Source organism: Mandrillus leucophaeus, unplaced genomic scaffold, assembly GCF_000951045.1.
Source record: "Mandrillus leucophaeus isolate KB7577 unplaced genomic scaffold, Mleu.le_1.0 Scaffold176, whole genome shotgun sequence".
Classification (NCBI taxonomy): domain Eukaryota; kingdom Metazoa; phylum Chordata; class Mammalia; order Primates; family Cercopithecidae; genus Mandrillus; species Mandrillus leucophaeus.
Genome location: NW_012101765.1, coordinates 1,769,225 through 1,787,867, shown reverse-complemented (window position 1 = coordinate 1,787,867; position 18,643 = coordinate 1,769,225). Strand labels below are relative to the sequence as shown.

General features: G+C 32.5%; 1 protein-coding gene across 3 annotated transcripts in view; it reads right to left on the bottom strand.

The window, feature by feature from the left end:
* The window catches only part of EPHA3 (EPH receptor A3), a 384,202-nt gene that overhangs the window by 347,665 nt on the left and 17,894 nt on the right, over positions 1-18,643 (bottom strand). For all 3 annotated transcript variants that reach the window (XM_011977262.1, XM_011977264.1, XM_011977263.1), the window contains exon 2: positions 16,144-16,208. In XM_011977262.1, coding sequence (XP_011832652.1) covers positions 16,144-16,208 — 65 coding nt within the window. The remainder of the gene's footprint in view (positions 1-16,143; positions 16,209-18,643) is intronic.

The following is an 18,643-nucleotide window of genomic DNA, read 5'->3' as shown; positions in this document are numbered from 1 at the left end:
TACACAAGAAAAACATTCCTTCCTACTAAATGCAATGTGGTACCCTGGATTGGATCCTGGAACAGAAGAAGGAAGTGGCTGAAAAATATAGTGAAGTCTGAATAAAGTCTACAGCTTATAATAATGTACCTACATAAATTTCTTAGCTTTGATACTGTACCATAGTTAAGTAAGATGTAACATTATGAGAAAGTAAGTGGAGAAAATGGCAACTCTGTACTATCTTTGCAACTTTTCTGTATATCTAAGATTATTTTTAAAAGAAGAAATTTTTTAAAACCGGCATTATACATGAAATAATTGACAGCTAGAGTGAAACTTCCAACCACTATAGACCATATTCTTTCTTGACTTTGATAGCTGTAGTACAAGAACAAGACAACACACACTAATATACTTGGTCCTTGTGGGTAAGACTTGTTTCTAGCTTTCTTTTAACTATGAAATATCTAGTGAAAAAAGTGCTTATAAGTTGCTAATGATTGATTCTTAATCACCTAGAATCAAGTGAAAACAAGATCTTTCAATGCCACTTAGTAGTACAGATTGGGTTATGTTAATTAACAAGGTAACTTTCTATTTAATTTGAATTATTGCTTAAAGACCAGCTATATTGTATATTCCAAAAAACCACAAAAGTATTATTAGAAAAGTAAAGAGAAATCTAGTCTCATTAGAAACAATTTATTTTTTTCCCCAAACTATGTAGATATCATGCAGAATTCAGTACTTAAAGATTTTATTAAATATGTTATAGGTCCTTTTGTACAGGCAACGTTTTCATTTTTTCGTTGGTTATACTTTATAGAATATTCTATAAATAATATTTAGATTATTTCATATTAAGATATTTAATAATTAGCTGAAAGGTTAAAAGAGGATTTCCCCATTCCATTATTAAACATGTTACAGCTAGTTAACTGTTCAGTCATTTCAATTTTTTGAATATAATCTTTATTTAGCATTGTGCCGGATCCATGCTCTTTTTTGAAAAGGCACAAAGCGGAACTCTGCTGCGTGAGGCTATTGAAAGATTTGATGGCTCACTGGTCTAAATCAATCCATGAAATTCTAAATGATTATAAGAATAAAAATAAAGTATGTACAATTTAAAGAAATGGCAATCTTTTACATTTTACAAATCCCCCTTTTTTGGTGCACTTTTGCCACAGTATTTGATGAGAGATATCCTATTCTTCTAAGATGACAATTCAAAAGTGTCTGTTTCCTGAGGAAGTCCTCTAAAAGCATGTTAATATAAGTAACAGTTTATGTCAATTTTGAATAAAGACCAATAATTAAACAATTAAAACATCCTTTTACTTTATTGTAAACATTTTGGGATGAAATTAATGTTAATACTTATGAATTTTTTTTTTTTTTTTTTTTTTTTTTGGTATGTTTAAAGCAGGCCTATGGCCACAAAAGTTAGCTCACTTACTTATAAGTGCCTTGAGAGGTTTCATGCTCTGTTTATAGCCACTTCCTATGGAACATCCCCTGACCTAGTAACAGATTAAACAATAACTCCTCTCCCATTTAAACACTGCGGTAAATATATACCAATGTTTCTATTAAGAATCATAATTTCTACAAATGTTGTATCTATCATTTCAGTGCTTTTCAAAGGGAAATTGAACATTGGGGAAAAAAGTGATATGGTAGACATTTCCTAAGGCTACTATTGTTTAAAATTCTATTTAAAGTTTCATGATTACCTCCCTTTTTTCAACCAAATATCATGAGTGTATTTTGCAATTTTTTAAGAAACTACCAGTTTTAGATAGCAAATAGCATACAATATAAAATTAATATTTAGAAAAAAGTTTTACTTTTAGCTTTTATATATACTCTACTGCCAAAATACCCATAATTGACTCTGCCAAAACTCTACAAGTACATTATATAAATTTCTTCAACAGTCTGGAGGAATCTGTGTAAAAATTTCCTATTTATAGCATCTAAATTTCCAGCAATTTAGAAATTATTCATAATATAGGGGTCATGAAACAATTTCATATATTGAAATAGCACATGAGATACCACTGGGTATGTTAGGATATGTGTTTTAGATGCAGATATATATGTAGATATATACATAGATATATTCATACCTAGACATATGCGTGTATATATATAATAGATCACATCTCTTTTTAAAGATTCATTTAAGTTCTATCCTTTAAACTTTCATAATACCAAACCATTTAAATTTATTTGCAGGCTAACGTCTTAGTATTAATGTAGGACATTGGATCTTAAAGTGTGATCTTTGGAAAAGCACCATTAGCAAGGCAGTCCGTAACTATAACTGTAAGGGTGGTATTCTTCAGATGGTTCTGATGTACTCTAAAGTTTGGGAAACATTGATCTAGGAGAAATCAAGACATGCATCAGTTATCATCAATCACAATATCATGGAAATTATCCTTGATTTCTCTACCTCCTTTCTGCCTTTCTTATGGAACAGATAGCATAAATCACTTGGTGTCTATTACCTCCTTTCCATATCTTGCTAGACCTTTCTCTGATGACTTTGGTAGACCATCTGATCTTTGCATCGCCAGTCTAAGTCCATGGAGTAAACATCCTAATTCCAGACTTCGTAACAATTTTGCATTAAGATAGAACCCAAACCCTTGGCATAACGTGTGAGGCTCTTCATTATCCAGTCTATTACTCTAACTCTCATTTATTTTCTTTTTCCTTTCAGAAATTCCATCATTTACACATTTTCTGTTCTATATTCAGATGACATGGGCTATGATTCTCTGTCAACATGCAAAGCTATTCAGTCTGCACTTCTGTGTGTGGTGCACAGTCAAGTATACTTGGTGAATTCCTACTTATCTTTAAAGCTTCACTATCTCTTGGTATAAGCTTTGCTAACTCATACCAAGCAGAGTTGATGAAATACTCCATGTAATATTACTGTATCTATTGTGTATTTTCACTCATGACTATCATTGTATATAGTTGCTGGTTTATATATTGGTCTTTTCTACTAAACTTTAAACTTTCCTTGGAAATAGCTTACTTTTCTTACTAGATGTAGTATAAAGTAGGGGTGACGTGCATTTTAGGGGAATCAGATTGTCTGGTTTCCATTCCTGATGTTTTTACTCACCAGATTTCTGAATTTGTTCGATTTATTAAAATTCTTTGGGCTTTACTGTTCTTTCTTGTAAAACTTCATAGGATTGTGGTGAGAATTAAATGAAATGATACATCAAAGCACTAGGAATAGTATACAGCCCATTGGAGAAATATTAGCTATTGTATTCTTTGCATCTCTACTACCAACAATAGTACCTGGTACATAGCAGGAGCTAAAGCAGTTGTTGGACAACAGAGTGAACAAATTTCAATGTAATAAAGATTCTACAAGCCCCTTGTATGCTACATAAACTATTAAGAATTCAGTAGGTTCTAGAAATTAATATTACCTCATAATTTTCACTTCTGAAATAATGTTATTACCCTTAATCTTCTCCTAAATGTTTACCACTCCTAAACTTTTCTTTGAATCAGAATCACCTATTTCAGAAAATAAAAGTGTTTATTTTCCAAGAGATAATCACTAAAGCAAATTTCACCACAAAGGTTTTTTGAGAGTTATAAAGCTCGTTTGTTCTGTTTTATATTTTAGTCTCCAAAATTTGTTGAAGGACAAACTTGTTACTCTAATTTATATTACCAAATTATTTTGAAACCTACATATGAACAACATATATTTATGTAAAATGAATCCAATAAAAATTTAGTGATTATTTTAGCAGTTCAGAAAGCACAAAATAAAGCCAATAATTTAGAGATACTTTAAATCTTGAGGATTTATTGGCTAGAAAACAATGTATCTAATGCTTCTCTTTTAAGACTAGTTGTAGGAAAATGATATACTAATTTTTAAGGATCTCCAGAATTTAATTGGCTTATACAGAAACTGAAACTATGTGATATTTATTTTAGTTACAATGTAACATTTGAAAATACTCTTTCAATGCAAGCAGATTTAGATTACTCTTTGAATTCGAGGTAAAATCAATTTCTAGTTGTCAGAAAATGAGTTAAGAACCTTTAGTCCTCAAGTGACAGCCCAGTCTCTGGATCATAAATCAAGTCGTGATGAAGGGGTACACATTCACAAGAATGGAAAGCTAATAATAATCCTACACAACCTGATTTTTCTCTTGGGCTTATGAAAGATCAGTCTTTTTTCACCTGCTAAGAAAAGTAGTTCTATTTTGTCTGCTGTGTCTCAAGATTTGGATATTATCTTGGGTGCTGCTGCAATGCATGACACTCGCTTGACGTGGCTTGAAATTCTATAAAGTATAATCTGATAATATTAAACCACACAATCTTAAATCCTTCCTTGGCACTGTCCACAGACCAAGACAGAGAGGAGGAATGAAAAGAACACCAAACCCAGACCCAGAAGGTAATGCTGTGACCTTCATCAAGTCACTAAGCCTCCTTGAACTTCAATTGCTTGTCTATATAGAGTATTGCACTAAAAGATGTCTACAGTCGTTGCCATTTCTGCCACCTCTAAAATTTGATTACTCATTCAAATATATTTTACTGCTCTAAATAAGGTAAAATTTTGCTGCCTTTAATGGAAAACTGAAGCAGCTCTATCAACAAACGTTTTCACAAAATTCTACAGATAATATTTTTACGGCTTATTTGCTGCTTTCTCCTCACTCAGGATAGGCAAATTTCCATCTGAATTGTATTACTAATTCAACTTAAGAAATGGCTACCTAGTACATCCATCCAACATTACGGGCACAGATTACGTATGCATTCAGGGAATTTCTGGACAAACACAGTTGACTACATTGACTCCTATCACCCACTAGATTTATATCCTATTGAAGACTTTTGAGTAAACCTATGAAGTGTGTGGCTATCAGTTTTCCCGGGATTCCATGGCATGGAAGAGTATCCAAGTATAGACGATCCAAAATGGTTAAAATTCTTTTAAAACATTGCATTGCATCTCTCCCTTCTTGAATAGGCTAGGCTGTCTCCCTAATTGCTGGATTCTTGGTCTTGTCACTTTACATTGAGAAGGGAGGTAGCCATTTGCATTTTTTTTTAATTAGCTTATTCTTAACCTTAGGCTCAAAAGAATATTGGCTGTCACACAGAAGGGAAATGTAATCACTTCTACTGCGAGAGTACCTTCTGTCCCCCAACACACACTCTTGTGTTTGTTTCTTTTGCCTTCCCTAGTTTACTAGATAATTTTCATGTTCACTGAGTCCTCTATAGGTCCTACAAGTTACTCAGTTTTCCAAATATGACTTCTATTTGTTTTGTGACTTTATTATAAATATTATCTGATTAATAAAAAAGAAAAGAAAAGAATAAACATTTGATTTTTAAGGATAGCTCCTCCTGGAGTCTTAACAAAATAATAAAAGTTCTACTTGATGCTAAATCATCAAGATATATATCCAAAAGAATAGGAGGCTCATTCTAGGTCCTATTAACCTACAATGGGAAGTTTTACAGTGTCCTTTCTGACTCCTATTTGTTCTTCAATTACGCTATCCTCCCTGATCATCTGCTTAAAATGTTGTCTTTGACTGATGTGAGTATTTTAAGGTGGCACATAAAATTCTTCACAATCTGATCCTAGTAACACTCTGGGAACAGTTAACAGTCATTTCCCAGACAACCTTATATTCTAGTAACTACATGACAGGGACTTTCCAATTCTGTATTCCCACCTCCCTATCACTTAATTCATTGTTTATTTAGTTTTTGGGTTTTATTATCATCTCTTTTATCATGAGCAATAGATTCCAGATATATAAATACTGTATAAGTATTTGTAAATATTGAAGATACTACATGTGGTTCAAACTAAATTCCAAGATTACATGAAATAAATTTGATGACTTGGAAATAAATTCCTATGACAAATTTCCAGGAATGGATTTCCCAAGTTGCCAGAGAAACATGTCTTTTCTCTAGCTGTGTGTTTATTGTAAAATCCAATATTTAAAAATATCAATAGTTATATTAATCATGAATTATGCACAGTGCTGCATTTAGAGGTTGAGATGAACTACAGCCCTGAATCAAGCAGCAGCTGAATATCTTAGTAAGTACTGTATGCCTCATTACATCAGATAATGATTTTCTAACACAGTGATCCCCAAACTTGAGTAGCATCAGAATCCCATGGATAGCCTATTAAAAATCCTATTGCTGGGCTCCATCCGCAGGGTTTCTAATGCATCAAGTCATGATTAGGGCCCAGAATTTTGCATTTCTAACAACTATTGTATAGAAGTTTAAAAGTAACAATTTTGATCTGTTAGTTTATATATATCAAACTGCTTTATTAACAGAATAAAAATAATGTGTAATAATATGATTTTAGATATACTCAGAAAAATCCAAGGGTATCAGCCCCTTTGACATTTTTCTTCTTATGTCACATGTAATAGAGATAAATGATTTTAGCAACTCCCAAGGAATCTCATATATTACTTTGGTAATATTTTTATTTATGTAATAATTTCTCAATAAAGTGAACATCATATGCAGGAAAAACAGTGATGGTAATCTACACCCTATTAAGGTTGCAGAAATACTTAAGGTGGTTTATATTGTACACATCATAGCCATTAAGCATTCTCAGGTTCAATGACTATCATTTGGGACTTGGGACTTACATGAAAAGTATACTACATCATAGTTTTTATAGACTAAATTTAATTTCTTTTTAATTTTTTGAAAGAAATTAAGCACCCAGAGTGTAATAAGCCTAAGGGTCAAAATAATTAAAAATTTTAATAAAAGAGGCAATATTTTAAATAAGCAAAGCTTTTATGTGAATTATTTTTAAAAATTCTTGTTTTACGTGTAATGGAAAGACACAGTTGAAACTCCTTTCCATCAGGGTATGTATCTTGTTTTTATATCCTTCATACAAAAGAACACTTGGAAGCTTGAAAACATAATGTTTAGGCTGAATATACTCTCTATAAAATATTAAAGGAATAGGACATTTCTTAGTAATGCACAAACCTATTCAGTCTGCCATACACTATTTTGCACGTTTCAACACATATATAATGAATTCAATATATAATGAATTGAATATGAAAGCCATTCTTTTAAAATTATAATATGTATATTTTCGGTCACTTTTATTTTAATAACTGTGCATTTCTGACCAGAAAATATGCTAATTTGAAGTTGAACAACAAAACAGAGCTTAGTGTCAAAGTTATTTGTTCTAGAGAAAAAATGTTATCAATATGAAAAACTAGCAGAAGCAGAATTTCGTCTTCTATTTGGAATTTTTAAATCTACTTTAAAAAACAAATAAAGAATGATTATAGCAAACATATGAAATATTTAAACGCTCAAAATAGAAATGAAAATTATTTGACTACATCTTAGCTTTTTATTTAACTTTATAGTTAATATATGTTAGGTAATGATCATAAAGCACAAATAAATTTATGAGTAAAGCTAGAGGAAATAAAACCCATGCACTTATGTTTCAAGTCTCCTTTTTTTTAAATCCCACTAAGCTTACATCAAAGTAAAAGAAATGAAATAGAGTACATGCCATATTTTTAAAATTCTAATCCAATCTCCCTAAACATAAACACTGTTTTGATGAAGAGAACACAATTCACATAGAGACATAGTGTTAGCAACAGAAAAATCACTTCTATTTTTTTTAAAGCACCAAGGTAGCATTTTATTTTTAAAAAATTAAATGTTGCTAGAATAAATTCTATCTTATCTGATTTCTAGCACTTGTCCACATTTCCCCTTTTTTTCCAGAGTGCATTTTGTTTCAAGGAAAGGTTCAAAAAAACAAGCCGGTAAGATTTTGCCATGTTTTTCTAACGTAACCAGACATCTTTCCTTGAGAGGTCGGCATAATAGGTGAGAGTGACATACTTAAAATAGAGTCTAGGCAGAACAATTTAAAATGACCAAGAATCACATATCACATATGTCAAAAATTTGATGTTCCTGGATTGACTATTCAGTCTATGAAGTAGAATTTGGACTGTGATTCATAAAGGCAGAATCCCAGGTGGTTATCGCTGACACCCAGTTGTCAAAATATTCTTTCTGCATTTAAAACCCCACTCACACGGCGAAAGCTAGAAATCCAGTTGGTAAGACTTTGTAGAACCTGAACTTCCCAAATAGCAATAATTCTAATATTACAGGCAAGTAACATCATACTGTAAAGTAGAAAAGTAAAGACTTAATTTAGAAAGTATTTTTATTATTTTCATTCCTCTCTATGATTTATTCATTTTAAACAGTTCTATGATTTGCTGAACTGGATTTATTTACAGGATTCTCACTTTTCCCCCCTTGATAACAATCAATATAATTTTCAATATGAAGCTATCTTTATGTAGTTTTTTTTTTCAGTTAAACTTCAGTTCACTGGCCAGTTGTATTTTCTAGCTACATTTAACTAAATATGTCTGCTAGTACAAAAGACAATGTAATATATTTAATATAGATATATTATAGATTATACAAGATATATGCGTTTATATATAAGAATTGTACTTAATTTTATGCCATTAAAAGAGACAATGAAATGTCTAAAAGACATCATTTCAAGTAATATAGTGAAAATTATCAAATTATTTTCAAAAAACAAAACAAAACAAAAATCGATGGTAGCTTTCTTAATTGGCAAAGCTTTTATTATTCATTTTTTAATAATTTTAATTCATGGGCAATTAATATAGGAACTGTAAATGCTGAGAGTTAAGGGAGAATTTCGTGAAATGAGGATTGGCCTCACAGAGCTTTCCTGTGAAAGCCAGAGTTTCCTGGCTGAAATAAAGATCAGTGAATGATTGCATTAACGTATAATTGTAAGCTGTGAATATACAACAAAGAACATGCGTAAGGAGGTAGATGAGCTTATCAGGTGTTATACAGTAGGGATGGGGTGAGGGTCATCTAGGAGGTGGTGGGGCAGGAGGGTGGCTTGTGAAAAGTTCAGGAGGTCTCCATGAAGAAGTAACATTTGACTTGAAATCTGAAATATCAATATTTGAGAACATTCTCATCACCAAAAGTTATAAATAAACATACCAAATTACTATGTTTAAACTGCCTCAATTATTAAGTTGATGCAAAAGTAATTGCAGTGTTTGCATTGTTGAAATTTGCCATTTCATACTGGAATACATTCTGAATTAAGTGTGAAATACGTTATACATCATTTTAATGTGCATTTCTCGTTTTGTTTTTGGTAATGACTTATTATTTCCTGTTTTTTATATGTATTTTAGATTATGGAAATGACGTTAGACAAAAAGCAAATTCGAGCGATTTTCTTATTGATGTTCAAAATGGATTGTAAAGCATTGGAGACAACTCACAACACCAACAACGCATTTGGCTCAGAACTGCTAATGAAGGTACAGTGCAGTGGTGGTTCAAGAAGTTTTGCACAGGAAACAAGGGCCTTGAAGATGAGGAGCATAGTGATCTGTCATTGAAAGTTGACAAGGACCAACTGAGAGTCATCATCGAAGCTGATCCTCTTACAACTACACAAGAGGTTGCCGAAGAACTCAATGTTGACCATTCTGTGGTCCTTCGGCATTTGAAGTAAATTGGAAAGGTGAAAAAACTTGATAAATGGGTGCCTCATAAGCGGAGAGAAAGTAAAAAAAAAAAAAAGAAAAAGAAAAGAAAAGTTGTTTTCAAGTGTCATTTTCTTATTCTACACAACAATGAACCATTTCTCGATCAGACTGTAACGTGTGACAAAAAGTGGATTTTATACAACTGGTGACGAGCATCTCAGTGGTTGGACCAAGTAGAAGCTCCAAAGCACTTTCCAAAGCCAAACTTGCATCGAAAAAGTGATGGTCATTGTTTGGTGGTCTGCTGCTGTTTTGATCCACTACAGCTTTCTGAATCCCAGTGAAGCCATTACTTCTGAGAAGTATGTTCAGCAAATTGAAGAGAGGCATCGGAAACTGCAATTCCTGCAGCTGGCATTGGTCAACAGAAAGGGTCCAATTCTTGTCCATGACAATGCCCCATGACACGTTGCACAAACAATGCTTCAAAAGTTGAACACATTGAGCTACAAAGTTTTGCCTCATCTATCATATGCACCTGACCTCTCGCCAACTGACTACCACTTCTTCAAGCATCTCGAGAACTTTTTGCAGGGAAATCGCTTCCACAACTAGCAGGATGCAGAAAATGCTTTCCAAGAGTTCATCGAATCCCGAAGCATGAATTTTTATTTTACAGGAATAAACAAACTTATTTCCCGTTGGCAAAAATGTGATGATTGTGATGGTTCCTATTTTGACTAATAAAGATGTCTTCGAGCCTAGTAATAATGATTTAAAATTCACGGTCCAAAACTGCAATTCCTTTTGCAGCAAGATTGTGTGTGAACTTCTGTCTGTGCAGATTAGATGGAATAAAAACGAAGTGACATCAGAGGCAACGTATTGGACTCTGAATTGAGAAGAGGTGCCTGCTGAGACTTCACACAACATTGTCAACTTTCCTTCTCCTAAATACAAATTCAAGACCTCGAGTGTAGACTGAGGTTTATGGAGACATGTAAATGAATTTAGCAAAAGAGTTTGAATTAAAGTGGGAGAACTTCAAAGCTTGTCTTAGAATAAGAAATGACATTTGTATAGCTCTTTCACATGTATTATATACATACATATATATACTTATGCTCAAATTTCATTTGCTCTAAAGTGATATGACATAGGAATTACTCTAATTCCTTTTCTTAGAGGTGAAGACAAATGTTTTTTCAAGATTTAAAAAAATTCCTTTTGAGAGACAGAGTCTGGCTCCGTCATCCAGGCTAGAGTGCAGCGGCTCAGTCATACCCCACTGCAGCCTGGAACTCTTGGGTTCAAGTGATCCTCCCACCTCACCCCCTGAATAGCTACAACTACAGGTGAATGCCACAACTCCAGGCTAATTTATATGTGTTTATTTATTTATTGGAGATGGGGTGTTCTTGCTGTTTGCCCAGGCTGATCTTGAAGCCCTGATCTCAAGTGATTCTCCTACCTTAGGCTCTCAAAGTCCTGGGATTACAGGTGTGAGCCACCTGGTCAGTTTTTGATTAATTGGCTTATATCTGATTATGTAATAAGTGGTAGAGATAGAATGGAAATGTAGATGCCTCAATTCTAACCAATGTGCTTAACCTGTTTTACTACACTATTATTTTTGACATCTTACTAAAGTACTAAAAAAGACAATCTGGAAAATATATATGACACTATAATACACAATGATAGCCTCCATTTAGAAATTAGAATATTTGAGCAAAGATAAAACATTCCATCCTATCAGGATGCCTTCCATTTGAAAGCATGAAAAATACTAAGAGTGGCTTAAATAACACAGAAGAGGCATTATTTCACGTAATTCAGTGGTTCAGTGATAACAAGGTTCCATGCTGGTTTCTCTTATGCTTACTGGGCTCTGCCTTTCTAGTCCTGAGAGAAATGCAGCTGCTGCAGACCCAGAGCCTTTACAGAACAAGTCCAAATGGAGGAAATGCTGGGTCTCTCCCTATCTCTCTATCAGGAGGAAAACCTTTCCTAGAAATCACTAGAATTCTGCACCAGCATCATTGGCTATACTTACACTTGCTTCAACCAATCCCTGCCAAAATAACTATCATGGTCATGATTAGTTCTCAGATGAATCAACATTTAACCCACGGAGTCGCAGAAGGGACATTTTCCAGTAACACCTGGGAGAGTGAAAACTTGAACAATATCGATGTTTCTTACATCAGCAAAGAGAACCCAGATATTGGGTGGGCAATCAGCAAGCTCTCTATTTGCCAAAAGAGTGTTTTCATTTAAGTGCACGTTCACTGCCAAGACATCAATAAATGTCTAAAGAAACCTTAATTCCACAATTACTAATTCTGATACCTCTATTTTCCACAAATATATATTACTTGTTGCAGACAGTGCTTTTTCTACACTTCCTGAACCCTACCAGTCCTCACCCTCTTCTTATTGGAGTTTCCTTAATTGAGTCATAGCTCATGATTTCTTTGTACTAGGTTAATCAGGATATCAATACTATACTAAATGAAAACTGTGTAGCTCGACCTTCCTTGGATCTCTCCTCCAGTGAATTTATGTAATGATATGTAGTCTAAGAAAGTTTACATGGTAGATTAACACTATCAATCAATCAATCAATCATCGATCAGTTTAAGTACAATCAATTTAAGAGTCATGTGTAAGCAAAAGACTGTTTTTCTAAGCTGTAACCTAACAATATATAGAAGCTTTGATATGTGTTGATTATTCTCAAAATCAAATATTAATATTAGAACTATTGAATTATTTACCCAAATTTCTGAATAAAATTAAGCCCTGGATTCAAATATCATATTATAATTCATAGTTTATAGGCCCAGAGAAGGTAACTGCTTCTGTCTGCTTTGCTAAAGGCACCAAATATAATGCCAGATAATATGAGTGACAAATAAAACTCTTCCATTGAAAAATGAATTGCTATTCATGACCTCCATAAATAATTTCAGTTTACAAATTTGAGTATTATTTTCATGACCTTCATTTAGAGAAAATTAAAGTTTCAATAAATTTACTCCCAGATATTTATTTGGAGAATTGGTCCAAGGCCTAATAATATATGTAGTATCATATTTCCCTACAAGGTTTTCTCTAAGATATGAAGCACCATTTAAAAATGGAGAGAGAAATACTACTCCCAAGAAAATTACCTAGGCAAATTGCAAAGTTTCATGTATGAATACATCTTTGGAGGAAAAGAAAGAATAGAAAAAGAAAACAAATTATATGAAGGAATGAGTGACTCTTGGCCATTTTCCTCCAAATATATTAATTTTTTAATAGCTCAGGTGATACAAGCATTCCATGAAAGATTCATTTTAAGTTTGAAATGAATCACTGATTTATTTTTTAAAATTTGTATTTCAACAGATTTGGAATTCAGAGCTTCTGATGAGAACATGATTGGAAGTTAGAGAAGGAGCTGGCAGTCTCCCAGATCTCCTTAGTTAAGGACAGTTCCTGATGGAATGCTATTATTAATCCCCCAAGTAAGAGTTTCTCAACTTAGGCACTGCCATTTTAGACCAGATCAATCTTCTTTTTAGAGGCTGCCATGTTTATTGTAAGGTATTTGGCAGTACCACTGGTCTCCCCTACTAAATGTAAAAGTGCCTCCTTTCCCCAGTTGTGACAAAAGTCTTCAAACATTGCCAAATATCCCCCCGAGACAAAATAAAAATTCCCTACTTGCTCAACCTGTTAAGAACCACTACCCTAAATCAAGAGTGAGAATTTGCAGTGATTTAATATGGTATAATATTGTTATTATGATTTTTCCCCTTAAGTTTACAGTCATATTTTAGTTATCCTCCAGTCAGATGCACTGCCAGTTATTATTTAATTAATTTGAAAAATAACAAACTCGAAGTCCATTTCCAGCTATTACTTGTCTTTTTATTTTATGAAAAACCTTTCAGCAAGGATATCACAATTGTTATAAGTATCTATTTCCTTTAAAAACAATACAACCACAAAACTAATCTATCCTTGTCATGTTAAAAATGAGAGCAATAAAAATAATTAATTGAATCTGGAGGCACAAATATTTGTATATGCCAGGCTATTAAATCCAAAACCTCAACTTACCATACAGTATTTTCACCTAATAATTTGGTCAATTTCCCAAAAAAACAGTTGATCTAACGTTTTCTAAACTGCACTATATATTTCCTTATATATATTATGGTTAACAAAATATGTGGGAAATTTAAAGGAAATATACACTACATATCACCACAGAACAATAATTCACATCATTTGATTTTATTCTTTTTTTTAGCTTTGGGGTTCTTAGGTATTGTAAGTTTCATGAACTATTGGGGAGTTTCTCTTTTCTCCCTGCAAATAATAATGATAAGCTTGAAGAGAATGACCAACCATTTTAGGCTATTTTATGCATCAGAAATAAGAAAATCACAGTTGAAAGATCAACAGAGGACAGCAATGAAGAGGAACCAATGGGTCCGAGTGGGGATCTCTGAGGCAACAGTAAACCAAAGAAGAAACTGAAAACTTTTGACTGTGGAAGCTATAAGAGATTCCTAGGCAACAAAGAGATAGTAAATTGGGCCAGAGATGGGAAATGTGAAGAGGTAATTTATCCAGAGGAGTGTTTTTCAAATTGAATGTGCTAAAGAGTCACCTATTGAGATACAGATTCTGATTCACAATGTCTGGAGAAGGGTCTGGTAGTCTGCATTTCTAATAATCTCCCACATGTTGATGTTGCTGGTTTGTCCCTGTGTCACACTTTACCCAGCAAGGTGCTAAGAACACCCCACTGTCTACCTCCAACATAGATCTAGAAGTAGAAGTGCCAACTCTACCCCATCACATTATCTACGAGATTAACAATGGGGGAATTCATTTCCCCCAACTCTCAATATATAAAAATGTGTTACCACTATACCATCTTTAAAGGAAAACATCAGCCAGACTGTTGCTGTGAAATATAAGATAATTTCTTGTTTTAAAAAATAAACATATATGTATCTATTAGTTATAGATACTAATATAGTAATATATATACCATATTATATAGTATATATAGTATATAGTGTATATATATATGGTATATAGTATACTATATACTAATATATAGTATGCATATATGGTATATAGTATACTATATACTAATATATAGTAACTCAACATTACCATAGTTTTTGCTTTTCTTATATCCTGAGGCAACAGGTTCTCTGGTATATTATCTGAAAGAGTCATGAAAAATTTAAATTTCTAAAATCAAATTAAGGTGAGGTTTGACTTTTAGATGATTAGTTTCAAATGAGTTTTCCAGCTCATTCTTGAGTTTCAATTCACTCTTTATGACAACCTAGGCTGTGCTTTTATCCAAATCATTTGATTCCTTTCACACCTCTGGGAAAACCAAATCCTGGCTTACTTCATACTCTCTGCTCTAAAGTAACTAATGAAGGCTTGATTTTAGGTTTTGGCATATTGTCAAAGTCAAGGTGTGTTAGGAAGAGAAGCAGATACAAAGATGACAGATAGATGAAGTATCTCTGATGGAAAACATCCGCTGGTGAAGAAGCTGGTGCTATCATAAAACTGTGTATATTTAGGCACAAAACTGTAAAGACTGAACACCAATACGAAATGGAAGTAATTACAATCTCTTGAAAAGATGACTATCATAGAAGGACAGGAATACATACGCTTGTTCCTATGATAAATATTTCAAAATATTTCACATATTTCACAAGCTATACTTAGAAACAAAAAGGTATGTTGGGGAATTTATTACAAAATTGTGTACGGAAAAGAGTTTGAGAAATGTAACCCCACCCCCCATTTTTCAGAAAAACTAAAAGAAAAATTTTCTCCCAGAAAAGGCTCATTATAGTCATTTAGAGCACCAAAATACTACACACTCTGTAATTTGTATCTGGATTGATAAAATACCAAAGCTATATAAAAAGTTTAAAACTTAAAGGCAGCAGCAGATTTTTTCTAAGTAATATTCCCATTTTTAAACTGATCTAGGCAAATTGTAGACATTTTAAACAAGTAAATTAAGACAATATAGGTTTATAATGTTGAACAATAAATTCTACCTACTTGGAAGAGCAGTTACCAAGGTTGATTTTAAGGCTATGACTTTGGAGATTACCATCTCCAAATACACACTTTCTACATCACCTGAAATTTAGGCAGTCTAATTAATTCACCTATTCTGATCACATCAAAAAAAAAAAAAAAGTCACTCTTAAATCATTAACATGATGCCAACAATAATTAAACTATTTAATCAATCCATTCAAGCAATTAATAAATTAAGAAGAAAAAAAATCTTCAAAATTCTCAGTAACTCCACTGGACACAAATGTCAAGCTGTGCTACTCCGTATATTGAATACTCCTATAAATATAATTTGTCACCAGAAGTACAAGAGTTCTCTTTAGAGAATACAATAAATTCATATGCTCCCTAAGAAAGGTAATGGAGAAAATGATGTTTCCTTTTGATAGTTTATTAAACTCACCCCATGTGATGGATAAGAGATCCAGCCCAGCTCCCCTTGAATTGTTTTTGAATCCAGTAGATTGACTGAAATAAAACACAATACACAAACACAATTAATAACAGTGAATTATTTCTATTTGCTTCTGTTGAGTTTACATTGTCTGTTGTTGAATTGCTCAAAAAACATAACTCTTCCTTTTCATTATAAGTCTATAATTAGTATAAAAAAAGGGAGTTACAAAAAATACACAGGGAAAGTTAAGAGATCAAAAGTTTCTGTGTCCTTTCAAACTGTTTGCATTTATTTACAAGGATAGGTTAATGTTCAATATACTGACAATTTCTGACATAATAATTACAGATTTAAAGAGGAAACAATAAAAATGCAAAATAGAAAACAATAATAATGCTAGCATATCAAAATAACTTCAAAAATATTAAATCTGATAAATTTGCATATGATTTCCCAATTAATTCATTTCTTAAATATGTTGCTACAGTGAATCAATATGTGTTTATTTATATTTAATATGGCACCTTCATATTGTCCCTGGCTAATACTCAACATATTATTCTGCAATGTGTATTTTTTAAAAATGTATTCATTATTTACTTACATGTAACAAACAAAAAGCTTAACTACCAATTTCAGGAGAAATAAAAGTAAAACTATGTAACACCTGTGTAAAGCTTTACTTATTCAAAGTAGTTATTTTGGCCGGGCGCCGTGGCTCAAGCCTGTAATCCCAGCACTTTGGGAGGCTGAAGCGGGTGGATCACGAGGTCAGGAAATCGCAACCATCCCGGCTAACACGATGAAACCCCGTCTCTACTAAAAATACAAAAAAATTAGCCGGGCGTGATGGCGGCGCCTGTGGTCCCAGCTACTCGGGAGGCTGAGGCAGGAGAATGTCGGGAACCCGGGAGGCGGAGCTTGCAGTGAGCCCAGACCGCGTCAGCGCACTCCAGCCTGGGCGGCAGAGCGAGTATTTTTACTCAAAGGCTTTAGTGGTTTTACTCAGAACTTCGTGCTAGTTCTAATGACTTTTAATCGATGTTTGTACACGAAAAGTAAAATATAACATGCATATGATTGCATATATTATTAAAAGAAGATGGAACGTTATTTTCCACACCGAATATTAATTTGTAATGGGTTGGAAAATTAAATATAAAACAGCACTTCAAATACAATTAATAACAAAAGGTTCACTTTGTCTATCTGACCTATTAAATAATGGAAACTATGATTTTACCTCATCTTTCTTCTAAATTAGAAAAAAAATTCCATGATTGACTAATGGAGGATGTGAAGGAAAGTTACATAAACTCAGCATGCATTATTAACATGAACCAGACCATGAAAATCAATACACACAATAGAAAGGAATCATTTTCAGGGGTTACATATATACACACAGCAAAACATAATGTAAATACGTACACTGCACAACATGTTCTCATGTTGTTTACAAAATGTTTCCTGATACATGAAAAGCACCATTCTTTTAAAAATAATCTCAAGTAATTTTTTTTTGCAAAGCAAACATTAATCTTTTAAAATGTAAAGAAAAATAAATTACATATCTGATAGACTTTAAAAAATCATTTCAACTATTTTTTGTGAAGGAAATATTAATCTTATAAAATGTTAAGAAAAATAAATTACATATTTGACATACTAAAAATCATCTTAACTATTTTTTGTAAAGGAAATATTAATCTTATAAAATGTTAAGAAAAATTAATTACATATTTGATAGACATTAGATTTCTAAATTTTCAGGTAGTACTAAAATTTTGATTACCTGGTTAGTTGATAAATACATTAGGTGGGTAAAAGTAAGGCTCTTGATCATTACAATGTAAAAGAAATACAATTCTCAAAGTTAGATTCTTTAAGTTTTGCTAGTGAAAGACAAACATAAACTTTACCTTTTACATTATAATTCCTTAATGATTAAAGAATGTTTTCCCAATAAATTAATCCTAATCAGAAGTAACTGTATTTAGATTAAAACAGAAGATAGATAGCCACTGCATGGATTACATAGTATAATTTCCATAATTGAATTATTTCCCATGATATCAGTTTGGAAATTAACAGTGTGCTTAATTATATTGCAATTATCTCTGAAAAATAATTAAAAACCCTCTACCAATTAATCAATGTTATAGATTATATTTCAGATCAGTGTTAGAAAATTTTTGAAAATACAAAAATACTTCCTCACCTTTAAATTAAAGGATATTACCAACATTCATTCTCATAAAAGATATACCTAGTTCAATTGTTAGTTGTTTCATACCAATCATTTAATCTCTCTGAGCTTTATATGGGATTTGCATAGTAGAAATCAGCTTGCCAGTATGCATAAATTATTAGATTATATTTGCAATGTCCTTAGGGGTTTAAATGGCTTAATGTATCATTGTTTTTAGGTACTAATTGCACATTACTAAATGATAATTATATGTTACTCCACATGCTAAGATCAATCACTAGTTTAATCTTAGTA